Here is an 18,359-nt window from a genome sequence, read left to right on the forward strand (position 1 = left end):
CCCATGGGAAGTGGGGAATGGATTCCTTGTTCTGCTTTGCTTGTGCGTGGCTTTTGCTTTGCCTATTAAACTGTCTTTATTTCAACCCGCGAGTTTTCTCATTTTTACTCTTCCGATTCTCTTCCCTGTCCCACCAGGGGGGTAGTGAGCGAGCGGCTCTGTGTTAGCTGCCTACCAGGCTTAAACCACAACAGCCACGTAGGCAGCTCAGCTCCGTCTGTGCTGGGTACAACACAAACATACTAAAAAACCCCAACAGACTTTTTAAAGTTTGGCTGAAGATCCAGAAAGGTGACAAGGCATGAACGAATGAACGATATCATGCAGACAGCTTCTGGCAGAACTGGGCACGGAGTCCAGTCCCTGACTGACCAGCACAATCTCAAGATGCGTGGAGATCCTGTCATGACAAAAATGGCTTGAAGAAATAATTAGAAATTTGCAGTGTGCAAAAATGTAACCTCCCCACTAACAAAGCAATATTGTCTTATACACAGCATGATCCAATGCACAGCTAATATGAGATTCACATGTAGGTCTCTGAGCATTATACTAAACCTATAGAGACTGTATTAAATCAATCTTTTAACAGAACTCTACCACCAGAACTCCATCTTCCCATCCAATGATAAAAACCCAATATCTTTAAAACTATTTCTATGTAAAAAATAATTCTTCTACTAACAAAGCCTAGTAACACATTGTGAAGTATAGAGAGGCAAGATGGAAGGACAGAAATTCTTTCAGACATGACAGCAAAGTAAATAGCAACAAATGACAAACTTTAATGGCCCAGCAGTGTTTGATTCTAATGCAGAAAGACACATATCAAACCATCACACTGCATTAAGCAAAATTTTTAAGAAAGCTTTAAATGTTCTGCCCATAAAAGGTTACCAACATCACTCAGTGGAAAGATCTCTTATAAACCTCATGAGTTTCCTGCATGCAATTTTACCTGCTACAGCAGTTATGAAAAGAGTAAGCAATGCAAACATTGCATCATTTTAGAAAAAAGAAGAGGAAAGATGCAACAAACTGTTCTGCCAATCAAGGATCTCAAATTTTGGCAAGATAGATCTCCTTAGAGCTTATTAACATTCCTATGATGGCAGGAAAGGCATAAGGTGAGTACAAATTATTGCCCAATTTATATCAGCGCTTTTTTAAAAAAAAAAAAAAAAAAAAGAATTTTTGGTAAAAGTATTTCCTTTGAAGATTTTAAACAGCAGTTTTATTGTTTTCATAAAAGCCTCATTCAGTTCACAGTTCTGTTTTCATTCCTCCGTAGTAAAACATAACAAGAACTGCCAGTAGAGCCAGGCTGACAGACAGTATCTTCAGTCCACCTCCTTCTTGTTGCCATGGGAGCTGCAAAGCCATCCAGGAGCTGAGCGGTGTTTTCACTGGGATCTCAGCAGAAGGGTGGGCTTTCCACTTTGTGCCGTTCTGCGGTGCATGTCTGAACTCCTGTGAAGAAACACACATATTAAGATTGAATCTGTGTTATGTATTTCTGATTGTACATACCAAATACAGATAAAATCTCCTCTTTATATTGAGGTTCAAATTAATACCCCTTTTCAAGACAACAATTCAACCTGCACTGCATCGTCATCAGTTTTTCACACAGAAATCTTACCAATGCCATACAAAGTTAATCCTTCTAATGAAATTAACTGCCAAATCAATGAAGCTGTTAGCAACAGAAACAAATCTCCAGACCTCTATGTCATCAAAGAGAGTTTTTTGATGATGATTTTTTAATTTGTTTATTTTGCTGCTATCTCACTACTCTCCCATTTTTGGCTTCTTCAAAAGAAATGTCTAACCAGTGATAAAGGGGACCACAACACAACAATCCTTTGCACAGCAGGGCTCTTCTAAAGTCAATCATCGTCTCCTGGTGTGCCAGCTCAGTGGTGCTTGAAAATCCTCCCACAGGGCTTTTCCTTTCCCCTGACCCTCAGGAGGCAGCTGTGCTAAAACACTCACCTTCTCATTCAGCATATTGAATCCGAGTTCCCTGCTGCGCCTGCCATTACCATTCTCAACCTGACTGCAAGCACCAAGATACCCCAGAATATGAGGACTTTTAACTGCAGGACAAGTTACAGATGTTGAGTCACTATTTCAGCAGAAAATCCAAGTGGAAAGAGTAAGAAACTCTTCTCTCTTGCAACCTTGTTCAGTCCAGCATGCTAGCATTGTAGATACTCAAAAGGAAAAACTTCTATAAAAACTGTAAAATGGTGACATTTGCAAGAGGCAGAAGTGGTAAAGGTGTAATTAAGCAAGGGTGTAATGATCTTGCATCATAAGATTCAATATTTCTGTTCATCATTTCTTTTTTCCTCCCTCTATTTCAATAATCTCTTAGGAACTCGACTGAGCTTAGCTGGATTTGTAATTGGTTTGAAAATTTCCAGTTAAAAAAAGTTTCTGATTAATCCATTTTATTTTTTTTCCCTTCATGTTTCACATAAAACAAGTCCGGGACCCAGAAAGTACCTATCTGGATAACCTTGTATTTCCAAGCAGCTGAAACAGCGTCACATGAAAATACAGACCAGATGACCGACTCCCTCTTTTACCAAATGTATTTCTGGGCAAACTCAAAGAAGTATCGAAGTTGCAAGAAAGGTGCCTGCCCATGAAAGTGTGACAGCACAATACAAACTGTCTGTAACTGCCTCCTGTTTTCCATTTCAGGAATCAGATCCATTATAGCAACTGTAGAAGGAAAATAATGACTACTGCTGGTTAGGTAAGTAAGCATCAAAGGGGCAAATGACAGCCTGGCTTAAATGCTATTCTAACATCTGAGGTATTGTTGATTTAGGCCACAATTCACACAGGCATAGGGTTACTGAGCAAGTGACCTATGAAATGAGGATGGCTCCTCATATATACTGCACCCAGAAGACCATCAACCGGGTAAACAGAGGAAAGGAAACAGGTAAGCGAATTGGGGTACAGTTCTCCACAGCGCAAGGCACAATAACAACACTACTCCAGCCTATACCGTGCAGAATATGTTAGCTTCATCAAAAACTACAAAACTGCTTCACATTGTTAAGTTATTAATTACAATCATTTTGAAATTTTAGTAACTGGCCACAGCTATTTTATCCCCCCAAATCAAAGCTGATTAACCTTTGCCTGCAGAATGAACCAGAAACCATAGAGTATTAAGGGTTTTTTTATATATGAATCAAAACTCATGTGTAATTTATTCTTTCTAGACATTATAAAGCCTTTCTTTTCTTTGCAGGTCTCACAGATCTCTACCAAACTAAGGCACATAATTTATGGTCATGACCTGTTTTTGCATGTATTGTTGGTACGTTAACAGTAAGGCTAAGGTGATTTAAAGGAATGGATATGGCCATAAAAATATCAATACAACCAAAGACTGATTTCTTCTTATATACTACAGTCAGACTCCCAATTCCGTATTAAATATTTTTACACAGCTTGATAGTCAGTAAAGTCCTGAATATTTAGATATAGAAGACCAGATGCTAACCCTCAGAAAACAGATAAAAAGGTCCAGTACCTCATAAATGACTTTGTAACTTTTTCCTCAATGCTCCTCTTCATGCTCAGCCTCAGTTCCTCTCTAACTGTCTCTGCGAGACTGGGGCTAGCCAGCAAAACATCCCAAACACAAGTTACAATTTGTAAAAAGTTTTGAGGGCCTTTTTTTCCCCCTTTACTAACAGTTAAATGCATCAGTGTTTCATGCATTCATTCATGTTCCTGTGCAGTAGTTTTCAGTAGTGATTTCACCAGCACTTAATTTCTGTTTTACAGTCTTTCTGTCTTCCAACATAAAACCAAATAGTCTCATCTTGTTGGTATAATTTTGATCATGAATAGCCTATACTGTTTTTCTGTTACCATATTGTTTTCCTAAACCTCTACTGCAACATGCAATGCATATGCATTAGGTAGTGCTGCATAGTGCTAGTAGGACAGAATGGCAAAAGAGATTTTAGCAAGGTTTAGAAAGTTCTGGTGGTGGGGAACACCACTGTCCCCATGGCCAGTTGTCCAGTGGTGTTTCATCTAAGTCAGCCTGTAATGTTGCGAGGCCCATTTTCTTTCCTACTTTATAATATTTCCCATAAATGAGATGATTATACTAATACACTAAACCCATTTTTAATTTTCTTTCATAGATGACATTTTTCTTTTACAGTATTTTACTAATATTAAAACTTAACTGGGTTGGAGGTACTATTCTCACAATTTCACTATGCTTTTGTTTTCATTCTTGTATTTTGAATTCTGATGCATTTGTTTCTACTGGTAGTCACATTTGCTAACCTGCTCAAAACTTTCAGATTTTCACAGTATCTCAGATCATATAAGAGATTGTCAAACAATTTAAACCAGAAGTTTTTCTTTCAACGGGTGCATTTGTGAAATACTATTACTTTGCTAACCTGAATTCTTTACAAATTTAACTGTTCTTTTATGGACAAAAAGATCACAACTTGCAAACTAAAGCGACCTTTTTCTTCAAGATGTACTTCACAGGTTATCACTTAAAACACTACTGCATTCCTGTTTGATGACGTGTATCTCTTAGGTGATCCTGCCAAGTATTTTCTTTCAAGAACAGTAATGAGTATGTTCATCTGATACATATTTTCTCAGAACTATTCTCTAGTTTGCCCCAAAATTCTGTTTTGCAATACTGACACATGGGTAATATCATCATCTTCCTTGAAAATTTCTGTCATTATTGTCACAGAAGACGCATTTGTAAAAAAGGGTACATCTGGTTCCCTGCGACTGAAAGGCTCCTTTAGAAAATGGCAGTCTTTTGTCCCCCTCTGCAAATCGTACCGCAGCTTTTAAAACCAGGATAATGTCTCAGAGACACCTGCAGGTAGATGCCTCTTCCTAAGAGTCTGTCATGCAGCTCTGCAAGACACAGCACAAAACTCTCGCTGAGAAGAGGAAGAGCTCTGCTAAGCCGGCCGCGTTCTTGCGCTTTCTTAAGCCTGAGCTAAGGGCTGAGCAGCCCTCGCTGAGTCTGGACAACAGTGACGTGCCTGCCTGGAATATAATCATTCTTACTAACATACAATTATGATATGCTGTGCTAGTGAAAAACACTGTATATATATTTTTTTATTTGGGCAAAACGTCCTTCTGTAGGCTCCGTTTGAGGACCTAGTTTTCAGGTAAAGTATACAGTATATATTGTAGCGTACATTGCATGCACAGAGAAGGAGGGGAGAGGACCAAGTTACAGAAACTAAAATTAAGCCTTCTAGAGTAGACAAGGCAAATTACAAGAGCTGCTTTGGGCTGTCATATGAGCTTCTGAGCTGCAATACCGTAGTGCTGTATTCCGAGATCCTCTCATATATGTTCTTTTCCCTAAAGCTTTCCATATACTGTGCCTTGAAGAGCTATCGAAGACACCTTCAGAAAAGACCTTGCATGTTTTGTGGGGAGGGGAGTTCTCCACAGAAAACCAAGTTTATCAGAGCTCTTTCATACACCTTTAGCGTCAAAAAAACTGGTTGGAGGCAAAGATCTCATTTGTTGAACTAGCAGTTACGCTGGTCCAATCCCTGTGTTCTCACTTTATAGAAATATTAATTCGGAAAGACCCATATTTGTATCTCTAGATAAAATATTTGCAGTGCATTAGCTTTTCAAGAAAATCTTCAAGGCATTTTTGTAATATCCTGAACTGATATAACTGGTGATAGTTACTACACACAATCACTAGTCAGAGTGCCAGTTTCTTGGGCTGAGCTCAGAAATCACACTTTTGTAGCTGCAAGACTTGGGAAGATTAGCTAAGGATTAAGTTTAGTGGAATTTAAAACTAAATCCAAAGCCTCTTTTACCCAAAAATACTTGGAGGCAATCCTAAGGTAAAGAAGTTTCCAGAAATATATGTTTATACTAATTTATGTCTTGATAGGCCATAAACTCTTTGGTAGACTTCTTAACAGGGAGCATTGCTCTCACTAAAAAGGACTGCAATGAAGGAAAAGGTACTCTAAGATTTAAACCTATATACTATTAATCAAAATGAGGCAAAAAAGGAAATTATCAAACTGAAATGAAAAGACAGACACTTTGAGCTAAGCATCTTGTATTTCCATAGAGGCAGCCTTTCATCTTGTTTTGGCAGCCACAAAGTAAACACAAGACTTTACTAATAAGGTATAATATAAATTATTAAACCATCTAGTGTATGATCAAATGCATTTCTGATTATTTTTTGAATAATTCTGTCTTGACGACTGCCAGGAGTAATATATTTTGTGTACTCTTGCGCAGACCCATTGATTGCTGTCTTTCTGAAGCTCCAGTCCCAGACTTAAAATGCTGTGCATGAAAGAAATATATGATCACATCAAAACCTAAGCTTTGGCATCTGTCGATCACAGCCTAGCTTTTTGTAAGATCTCACTTCATGTTAGTCAACAAAGACATGAGAGCAACTCTTTAGCTCTGAGCTGAGGTTTTAATAGATTCAAAACATTTCTTACATGCAAATTTCTTTTATGGCTCAGGGGCACTGTTAGAGCTTGAAGTGTTAGCTAACTGCTGTGAAAAACTACTTGACTGAGCATATCTCAAGATAAATTAGACTTCTGAATTTTTTAGCCCAACCAAGTACATCTTACACACTTGTACTACTGGGTTTAAAAATATGGACTTTTATATAATCATGCACAAGTCTGTGTGACAAATTAAAAGAAAACATGTTAAAATATGCATTACATATCCTACTGCGCCATTTGAAACTCTGGGCTATTACACTTCGGAGGCATTTTTCATATTTAAAAAACAAACAGTTACTGAAGGTCACATAGATTACACATCCAAAAAATATGTAAATTAAATTTTATTGAATAGTTCTGGAAGACACATTTAATTCTGTAGGTATTAAGAGAGCTCCTTTGATTTATTACTTACAAAATTCTACCAGCCTTCTGCAAATGTGGAATGCTGCTCTTAAAGTAGAAAATAAATGGCATACAAAATATTTTTTTCTAATGGAATTAACATGGTAATTCCCATAAGAAGCATCCCTGTGACCATGTATTCCAATGAATGCACAGTGCTATGTTGTGTCTCCAAGCATGCCTGTGTCAGATGTTATCAGCTGCACACCATTCCAGGAATTCACTGATTCCAAATACACACGGAGTTTACTTACCCATTTTAAGAAATGGGAAACCTTGAAGAAATAAATAAAGCAGCCAGGCACGTTTGCAAAGGAATTTCATATTGCTGCTTCTTTTTGTGTGCATATACACATATGTGTTTGAGTATGTGTGTGATGTATGACTCTATGCTTTAATATATAAGTGAGGGGACAGAACTGAGCTGAAGGACAAATACAGATTTATTAAGAATTTCTCAGTAAATGGTCAGAGTCTTAGCAATAATTAGGATTCTTAATCTGTTAACCCCAAATCATTACCACTGAAGTTATAGCAAGAAAATAAATTAATCAAAGCATCTTGTAAATAGCTGCAGTCACTACAACTGTCTTACTGTCTGTCATTGGACCCTAGGATAATTCGGACCGCATCTGGTCCATCCTCCTGCTCAAAAAAGGGTCAGTTATGGCCTAGTTTGCTCAGGGTTTTAATTAGTTGGGCTGTGAAAACCTCCAAGGATGGAGACTGCACAGCCTCTCTAGGCCTTTGTTCCACTGCTTGACCATCTTCATGGGGAAAATGTTTCTCTTCCTACCCAGTCTGAACCTTCTGTTTCAACTTATGCCCACTATCTCTCATCCCTCCCACCTGCACCACTGGGAAGCACTTGGCTCAGTCTTCTCAATAACCTCCCCATAGACACGGGGGGAGCTTCTGTTAAGGTCTCCTGAAGCCACCCCTTCTCCAGGCTTGAACAAGCCTGGTCCCTCAGCCTCTCCTCACAGGCCAAGTGCTACAGCCCCTCACCACCCCTGCGACCCTACGCTGAACTCGTTCCAGTTACCAATTCCTAATTTATAGCAAGATCACAAAAAATGACCCAGTCAAGTCAGGTCAGCAATACTCCTAGCAGCTGGACCATGGTCAAATACAAACATAAACCACATTTAATTACGGAAGGATATAGAGATTGATTGGCCTTAAGCTCAGGTGCATCACATCTGACAGTTTCTTCTGTATTTGTCATCCCTTAGGGAGATCATCTTTAACTAGGGCCTACCCCTGACCTGCAGAGCAAGTCCATAACATCTTTTTTCCTTCCTAGTAACACTTGCATGATCTGATTTCTTTGGTCAGCATAGAAAAAACACCTTTCCCATTATCAACTACCTCTCACCTTGATTATTACTACAATCTCCTCCTGCCTGTCCTGTTTTCCTTCTACTTCTCCCCACTTCTCTCTTGCATCATCTGACCATATGGCCTCTCTTAATCAAAAAAAGCAAAGATGCCAATAGGAACACAGATTTGGAATGACATGCCATATCATGACTTTCTGTCCATGTCACAGACCCACCTCTGGAACGTCCTCCTCCTACATTAACATTAAATTGAAACTTTAATATTCCCATGTAAGAGTATAAGAGAAATCAATTCTTTCTCTGTAAGTTACTGTACCAGAACTTCCCACCATTACTGTAAGGCTCCACTGGTATTTTTCTTGGCAGACATCTCGCTGCTCTGTTCCAGGTTCTTACTTAAGGGTAGGCCCTTGCCTACCTACCTCTTTTTCCTTCCCCAAATAGTCTTTAAGGATTATTCCCTCAATGAGCCCCCAAAATTCATAATGCAGTTAAAAGCTAGATGGAAGGCTGAGTAACTGGGGCTGAATGAACGACTTCCTTTTTGATGTATACTTTGAGGCGGAGGGAAACAACCAAAAAGATCAACTGACAAAAGAAACAAAAAGAAGAAAAACAAACAACCAAGAAAACACAAGCCAAAAACACCTCCAAAATGTTTAAAACACAGTCTTGTGCTGCTTTCCATTATACACACTTGTTTTAGCCTGTTTCTCTATATTTACCTATAAATGCTTCCAGCCAGGAGTTGACTTTTTTTAACATATTTGTATTTTGTGCTGCTATTAAACTTAGTGACTCAGTATCCTCCCACTACACAAATAATGCATTGTCAAAATAACCTGTCATTCAAGGTCAGAAGCAACATTTTGAAAAATAAGTCAGTGTGATGTCTGGATTCTGAGCTTTTTTTTTTCTTTTGTAATAAGGTGTAGGGGTTGTCAATCACTATGCCGGAAACAAGTGACATGCAAGCCAGCATTCCAGTCATGCACTTGCAACCACAAGGGAACTGACAGATCTTTTAAGCAGAAAAAGTTTGTGATTCAAAAATCACAGTTGTCCAAGTAATGACTTGAAATGAAGAATGAACCTAGCAGCACAATGTGGACAAATTCAGGATGGGGATCTGTCACTATTTATCTCCCTGTACATAATACAGTTTTATGAAGGAGATGGCAGGTGCTTGCTCTGGGCACTCATCTGGTAATTAGTTGGCTAACAGACAAATCTGTTTCCTAGAGATCACAAGCACAGGCTTCATGGCTTTGAAAATACATTACAGTGAATTACAGGATGTACATTTACTTGTAATAACAGTAGATACCATTTTTCAGTGTGCATATCATGGCCTGTCTTAGTAGCTATCATTCCACAGGATTCCAGCTTGCTCCTTTTTTAAAGGATCATAGGGATTTTGTTGTTGTTTTTTAAATAAGTATTTTAAGGTTATATTTACAACACAACAATTTTCCCAGTTTATTTTGTTGGATGATGAAAGAATGACAAAGAGCTAGCAGTATGTGAACATTCAAAGACTGCTCTACAAATGAGATTATTAAATGAAATACGATATACTTTTTTTATAGCACAAGCCTTTAGAGACCATCACCTTTTTGCTTTTCTTTTAAATCTTGGAATAACAATGACAGTTATATGGAGGTCAACGGTAGCTACAGGCAAAGGTACAAAAGGTTTCCATCAGAAAGAGTACCCCAGTAAAATGAATAGCTAGATCTGAAAAAATATATTCATGCCACAAGAACCATCAATATAACTGAATGATATTCACATATCAATAGCGAAATGAAGAATACTGCTTTTACTTGGAAGTGAACTCTGAGTATATATTAAAACACTACCTTTAAGAGGAATTCTATACTCCCAGATGGTAGAAAGAATAAAATACTAAAAGCCTTTCTAAAGATTGTTATTTGCAAAGAACACTCTGATAAATATCCAAGAAATAACTCAGGGGACATTCTCTCTCAAAATCAGGAAAAGCTTTTACAGATCTTTCACATGGAGCAAAGTAGAATAAACTGATATATGTACATATTCTTGGCTAAAGCCTTCCCCTTAATCCTAGAATATGTCATAATCCTGAATTTATGGTGTTTTCATTTATTCCTACAGAACTGAGCATTACAAATGGAATGTTCCAAGGAGTCTTCAACGTTGCATTATACGACAATCACAGAGACAAAGGATATGGCCCTTCTTACACTCCAACCTCACGGATAATAAGCATGGTATAAAATAAGCATTTTTAATATTTAGGAATGATACTAGTTTCCAAAGTTTCAAATTCCATACTAGTAGGTAGCTGTGGGATCTATATGCCTCCTTCATTTTACAGGTAGAGAAACAAACAAGATTAAAGTGTCTCCAGTGCCATAACACAAGCCAGCAATCAGGTTTCTACAATTCCTGTCTCAGATTCCAGTTGTCATCAGAAGCCAACTTAGCCTCTAAAATCTTTTATCTCTGTCAAGTTTAAGTTTTAAATATATTTTCTTAAAGCTAAGCAATGCCTTAATATGTAGTCTCCTGACAATTTCTCTTACATTCTTTTTCACAGACTTCTCTGTCCAGTATCAAATACCTCCAGTTCCTGGGACTGTAGATGCTCATGAAGCACAACTGGAATCAGACATTGGCAAAAAGGAGCATTTCATGCAAGCCTGACATTTCACAGCTAATAAAGAATGACTGATCTTGACCAACTTTGTGGGTTCAGTGATAACACAAAGGTTTCCTTTTCATATTGTCATGGCCTCTTTCATTTAAGCATCCTTAGTTGTTTTAGGAGGTCTCCCACAGTGCCAGCTAGCATACTTTTGAGCACCTGAGGGAGTGTCTCGAAATCTGAGTCTCCTTTTTAATTTCACACTCAGTCAAGTTCAACTGCAGTTAATGGAGGACTCTCTCATGGAAACATCAAACAATGGTTACTTTCAGTGATTAGCAAGCCTAACTGCTCTAACCCAATCTCTGTATCCCCAGTCTCTACAAATGATTCGTCAGCCCTTCTCCACAATAAAGATTACATGAGAAAAACCTTTCTTGGCTTGCTGTGTATTTTATGCTAGATAATCATGATAGCACCTTGGCGCTCTGTCTAAGACATCAAAGAACAGTAAGTATCCAATCTACAGGCTGTAACGAATATCTACCCTCAGGAGAGCATTTGTATTGTTCAGAGGGTGGTCTGACTAGACAATCAACTTCTGTCTCTGTAAGGGATTGAAGTGCATAAGCACGAACTCGCGTCCTATCATGCTCAAATACTGGCAATTTGTACCTCGGACGAGAGCCTCCAATGAATCCACTGGACCTCAGTCTTCTCCCACACAGGTTTTACATGGCGTTCGATCAGGTTGGAGCTGATAATCCCTAGGATTAGCTCATGAGGAGAAAATCAGTTCCCCTGGAATTAACCATGAAGTAACAAGTACTAATTCCCTCTTTTTCTTTGAGACTTCATACCCTGGAGTTAGTTTCTCTTAAATGCTGAACAGTCACCACTGCAATTTGCTTGAACACATGCTAAGAAATTTTAAATAATTTGTAAGTATGTAGTTCCAAGGATTTTAAACTGACCACCATTAAATTTCTTCACTAGACTAATCTTCTAGTTGACAATTTGAACATCTGCCTCATCTTCATCTGTGAAATGTGAAGACACAAGCTGCATTTCAGGAAGATAATGTAAACATAAACTTATTATTGTTTCTGGAGCACTAAAAAATTTAGTTATGAGGGTCACAGGAAAGGTTAGAAAGAAATTAATAACTCCCTTGAGAGTGAGGTTTAAGCAGTATGTAGCAAATAACACTGCTATTACACAACAAACAATGAAAAATATCTAACAATAGCTTATTAAATGAATAGTCTCAGCTCTGTGCACAGAAGGAAACAAATCTGCATGTGTGTGTGTGTGAAAATAGTGCATAAACACATAATTAAAGTCTGAGACATAATATAGTTGGCATTTACATGGAAAAAAGGAACTGAAACTCTAGAATTTCCTGAGTTCAGAATACATCACTTCACAGTCCAAATAATATGTGCACACATGTACGTGAGAAATATCGTTCTTACATATTATAGGTCTTCAGTGTCATTGCAGTGTTAACACTTTCCTTTATTTAGAAAAGGATACTGGTCTGTAGAGCACAACCCATAATATTTTAATACAGCTTGCTTCGGTGTTATGTTGTTGCTTTTGTCTCTAGGTGAATACAAGTATTAACTGGAATTGACTCCTGAGCAAGTGGTGTGTCCTTGATTCCATTTCATTATCTCTGACCACCCTAGTAACTTTTGAGCGTACTCACTCGCTTCAACAATGGAAGAGCTATCCAGTAAGCTTCCTGGCAAGGGCTGGTAGAAAAGAAAAAGATCTACATCCGTGCTCCCATTTAGGGAAAGGCCAAAGCCCAGCCTCAACAATCTGTTTTTTGCCATCACCCTGCTGACCAATCTGTATTCCTAAAACTCCAAATCACATGCAATAGTTCAACAAACCACCACATTTTTGTCCACAGGGCAGTCAGAGAAGATAGGGAAGATGTGGAGAGGAAGCTGCAGTTTTTGCTGTAGAAACACGGAGGGAACGAGAGGACCCAAAGCATGGGAAACCAGGCTTTGTTAGTACAACCACTCACTTGTTCGTTCTCTGACTCTGTGAATGCAGCTTTCTTGTACAAAGACTGCCTCTGCTTCATAGCGCTTCAAAACTAAACGCAAGGCCAGATGAAAACTGGACAAAAAATAAATGTGAAAGGGAGGGAGGTGGTACTGCTTAGCATGGGGAAGAGCGTTTCAACAAACTAGCTTGCTTGTAAGTACAAAGAGTCTACACTTCCCACCCGTCCCAACCTTTTCACAGCCGAGGGACCTATCTGATTGGATTCTACCATTGTATAGCAATGCAGGATACAAGAATGATTTTACACAGTAAACTGTTGCAATGATACTTCTTTTACTTTTCAGATTTGCAATGTTAGGCCTAAATTAAAATGGTAATGAGTTTCTTTCAAACACAGTGTCAGTAGTTGTAGGCCATTTCGTTCAAAGTGAGGAAAAGGTGAGGTTCTTATGACTGAGTCACAATCTTTGAAAGGAATTTCACTCACCTCTACTTCTCTGAAACCCATAAAATCTTTCCTAAAATTAGGCAATACTAAAACACACTGCTTTCAGGAAAAGAAATTAAGAAAATCTGAGATAAACAGAAATAAAACAGAAGATGACCTGAAAATGGCAAACATACACAAGGTGTCTACAGGGGTAAGAAACGCAAGCCCACAGGATGATAACTGTGGGGCTTAATCTAGTCTTTAACAAATTGATGGGTCTGGATTTTAAAATGCTCCATGTCTCCATACTAAAGCTTAACAGCACTACAGCAGGTTTTTTTATCACACAAGATACTCTCCCAAGCATAACTCTAATTTATTCCTTTCCAGCTATTAAGAGCTACACATCTGCCTTTCCCCTGTGGTTCTGTGACAAAATCTGATTATGCTACAGAATCTTAAGCACTCCTCACTGAAAAAATAATGAACTAATTTTTCTTTGGACAGAGATACACGTTGAATAGCTGAAAGAGGAAAAGAATTCCTGTCATTCTAAGCACTACTTCCATTATTTTACCAAATTAAAGTTCTTGTATTTAGAAAAAAACTATGTGTGTCAGAAATGGATATTCACAGCCATCCTTTTTGTATGATAATTATGTTATCTGCACTTATCAGAGATTTTGTACATGAGAATTGCAAAACAGTTTCCATACGGATAAGATAAAGCACAGTCAGACTGACTGAAATGACTTACAATCACATATGAAATCATGTCAAAACAAGGACGAGATTTAAAAAAAAATAAAATTCTCTAGTACTGATAACAAGACCCTTTCCTGAGGACCAGAAATCCATCTGGTCGATATTATGCATAGGTAGTTTTTGTAGCTATGTGATGTTTTGACAAAAAGAGCTTAAATGTACTGCCTACACATCTTCGTTCCATCAAAAGTATTTTCACAAAAATTTCCAAGCCACCCCAATCCAAAACGGAGCATTTGTTCAAGTTCTGACACAGTATATATATCTCTCTATCTATGAAGAAGAATCCATCAATTTGAAAGCTAAGACATTTAGTGAATAATTTTCTCATATGATATTATTTCAAGGACCCCATGGTTATACTGAGACTAAAGAAAAAGAATATTAATTTCCATGGGGCTTTTGCTTTTTATTTTACATTTGACATCCGGTTCTCCAGCCAGTCAGGTTTCATTCCTTTCACTATTTATCAATCACACATCCATCTCATGTTTTAGTACATGGGTGGTCAATCCTTTTCTTCTGAGAGGCCACGTGAGTCTGCTATGAGCCTTACACTACCACGCCTTGCCAATCACACAACCAGACATAAATTCGTCACGTGATTAATAGCTACTAGCTCTCCTTCTCCACATATCACATGTGCTGGGACATGTATGATGCTGACCCGGTAGCCACTGGAAAAGAGGGTATTGGATAGTCCCTAGTGAGGCAGGTGAACTCTTCTGGTGGCTGCAGGTTGTCCCGTGCCAGAGGCTGGCCATTTCCACACCAGTTTAATGACAACATGCTCACCATCTGTGGAGGGGGCTTCTTTACAAAACAGTGTTTCTATTGGTAAGGCCAGGTAAAAAGGCAAAATGAAAAGTGTCATAAAGAAGACATTGATAGCACAGCAACATCAACATACATTATTGCATTTGTTCACTTACGTTGAGCCAGAGAGCTGGGAAATAACTATTTTCTTACAGAATTATGAGCCACGTAGGTCAAACACGGTCTGCTTTCAGGCCCTTAATTATTCTGTGTGACTGTCTTCACCAAGAACAACTAAAAACGAACATTTCTTTTTAAGGAATGTTTCTCACTGACAATTTTTCAAATTTATGTTTTTTATTTTACAAATGATTTGTCAGCCCTTCTCCACAATAAAGAATACATGAGAAAAATCCGTATTATTTCTTGCATTCCTTGATGGCTTAGACTGCCATGTAGTTCAACTTTGGTTTTGATTTGACACCAGTGTATATTAATTAAAAATGACTTCATGCCAGTGCTTGTGACCTTAACAACTAAACGCTAAAGTACCACTGAAGTACATATATCTTCCTCACCATAATTCCAAAGTCTCAGGTTTTTACAGGATCTAGGATGGAATAAATATGTCCTAGTTTTCCCAGGATCATAACTTTATTATTACACCAAACCTGGGTTGTGGTCCTGACTCCAGTAAAAGAAATGAAAGTAAATATGCTGAAATTTTAACATCCTGTGGGCTTGAGTTTCAAATACAGGAAAACTGTGCTTGAAGCCCTCTGACTCTTTTGGAACCTCAAAACATGAACTGTTTCTGATGCACACCTGCGAATCTGCTCTAGAGCAAACTCCCAGTGAAAAAAACGAACAAGCTTTGGGATCTGTTCTGATGAAAAAGAAAGGCATAATGGTCCTAAAGGACCATGCAAACAGATGGAGTGCTAATTTTAATTTAGTGGTAATGGATATGGCATTTGGGCTATCTACACTAACCGTATCACACCACCACCAGCACCTCTCATGCTATACTGACTAGATCTTTCAGAGCAATATTCCTCCTTTCCAATGCTGGATCAGACAATTACAACAAATCCAGTCATACTTTCTGGATTTTAGCTAGTATGAGTGACTTAGCCTGGCATTGGAGTAAGTCAGTAGAAAATCTTTCTGCATCTTTAAGAAGGGTTCTAACATCTGAAATAATAAATAAGAAGTGGGGGAATCCTTCAAGTCATTTAAATACACAATGGGAAGTAGCCAGAGGAAGGTTATCAAGATTGGTGTACTATACACTAAACACAGGTAAAGCTGTCTTTGAACAGCTTTAATGAAGTGCTTTAGTAATTAGTTAGTTTTCTAAATGTTTCTTTTACTTAATGGTCTTTGATAAAGCCCACAGGAACAGCTTGCTTTGGAACTTGTTACAAGTAAGAACTGAACCTAAAGTTAAATAAATTTAAGAGTCAGGTCTCATGAAAACCTTCAATATAATAGGCAATGAGACAAGCTTCTTAGAGGTAGAATGCAAACTTTTAAAGCGATTATTCCTCTTGTAGTTTGAGAGGACTCAGACTGGGGGAGAGATTGTAGTAAGAGGGCAAGGGTTTATTTCTGTTGTTGTTTGGTCCAGTAAATCCGCAACAACATGCTTTAATGGCTAATGGCATGATCAAGACTTTGATCTGATTACATGCCAAAGGATCCTGAGTGAATGTTAAAATTGATATGGAATACAGCCTGTATAAACACAAAGTTACTGTATGCAGCCTTTGAAGAAGCGCTAGTTTACTAAGCTTGCTGAGATACTACAACTTTCTGTGGACTGTCTTTAAGGATACAGTCATTCTAATATATTCAACAGGGTCATAGTAAGTTCTTTGGATATTCTAGTGTAGTTAGGAGTATATCTTTGGTGGACTAAATTTAGGTCTCTGAATTTCACATCCACTTCACTGAAGTATGGCATTTGGATATTTCAAGATACGTTTTCTCCAGCGTAGCCACCAAATAGAACCTCATGCTTACTACTCAAGTGTAATTTAATTTCAGTTAAAGATACAGCCACTGTAAATTCACCTTTGAATTTTTATATGTAGACATCCCCATACACAAAATATAATTTAATACTGATAAAAGCTTAAAAAACTTGTTTCTTTCTCCTACTGAAAAGCCTTTTCCCCTTTTTATCTTATTACCCTTGACACCACAAAAAATCTCTAATCTAATGTTACTGACAAATATATTAAAAACACAAATGTAAATCATGATATGCAAATATTATCAAAGTCTCAGTGGGAAACTATGATTATGAATGGATCTTGGTATTCTACTATGACTCACAATTAATCCTAATATTGCTGGATCAGTTCAACACTGTTCTAATAGATTTGTTGGAATAATAAAAAAAGTTATTTGCAAAATTTATATATATCTTAGTAAATTCTCATTATCATAAAGAGAATCAACAAGAACACAAAGGATGCTTTTTAGACTATTACAAAACCATTAATCTACTCAGAATCTAATAGAAATTTTTGAACATGTAATAATATTAAAGGATACAGAACACCCTAATTTACCTTTAACATGGTTTGCTAATTTCTTTGAAATGAGATACACTTTTAAAACAGTTTTAAGTTAAAAAATAGCTTAATGTCATGACTAATTTTTATTTGCCTTCAAAACAATCTCAAAGCTAATGAACCCTCTTACTTCAATGGTTTTTGCAACAAATATATTTCTAAGAGGTAGAAGTTAAACATTCTAATATCTTGTATGCATAAAATCAAATCTCCCACTGACCTTTCATTTGGTGATGGGGAAAGCTCTATCACCCTTCTAAACCTCTATTTCCTTTCATGAGCTCCACGTGCCTTTTTCATGCTGTCCCATTTAAGTATTCATGTAGAATGACTACCATGATTACAGCTTCGATAGATGAGGAACCCATAGAAAAATCATCCATCCAAGACATAAATATCTCATGACTCTGTGTGTTTGCTTGCAGGGAAAGGAGAGAGAGGGAAGGAATGGAGACCACAATGCTGCCTACATGAGCTTTTTGGTGATCTAAACAGTAGTAATAAAAAGAAAAGGGATGACTAAATACTACAAGCAAAGATATAACATATGCAACGGCTGAATATCCTTCATCTGCCTTTCTATTAAACTCTACTGGAGAGGTATAAAAGTCAAACCTATAATGACATTTGCTGGCACAGCGAGTTGGAAATAGATGACCTCCAAAACAACAGAAAAATTGAGAAAAGTTGTGGCTGCTACTTTTTTTTCCCCTGAAAGCCAATTAAAACCTGTTACATTAAATAATAAAGCATTACTAAAAACAAATGCCTTTTGATCCTTTCCAAACAGTCTATTTGTTAAAGCTCTGATTGAAGATAAAAAACATTTTAAAAGGAACTCCTAAATATTGCAGGCAGTGTCAAGTAGTTAAAATCACCACG

General features: G+C 37.6%; 1 protein-coding gene across 3 annotated transcripts in view; it reads right to left on the minus strand.

Moving 5' to 3' along the window:
• Window positions 1–761: 761 nt before the first annotated feature.
• Window positions 762–18,359, minus strand: part of CDKAL1 (CDKAL1 threonylcarbamoyladenosine tRNA methylthiotransferase) — a 421,878-nt gene continuing 404,280 nt past the window's right edge. For all 3 annotated transcript variants that reach the window (XM_075052405.1, XM_075052406.1, XM_075052408.1), the window contains one exon: window positions 762–1,470. In XM_075052405.1, the coding sequence (XP_074908506.1) occupies window positions 1,264–1,470 (207 nt within the window). In that variant the 3' untranslated portion in view covers window positions 762–1,263. The remainder of the gene's footprint in view (window positions 1,471–18,359) is intronic.

Source organism: Buteo buteo, chromosome 20, assembly GCF_964188355.1.
Source record: "Buteo buteo chromosome 20, bButBut1.hap1.1, whole genome shotgun sequence".
Lineage (NCBI taxonomy): Eukaryota > Metazoa > Chordata > Aves > Accipitriformes > Accipitridae > Buteo > Buteo buteo.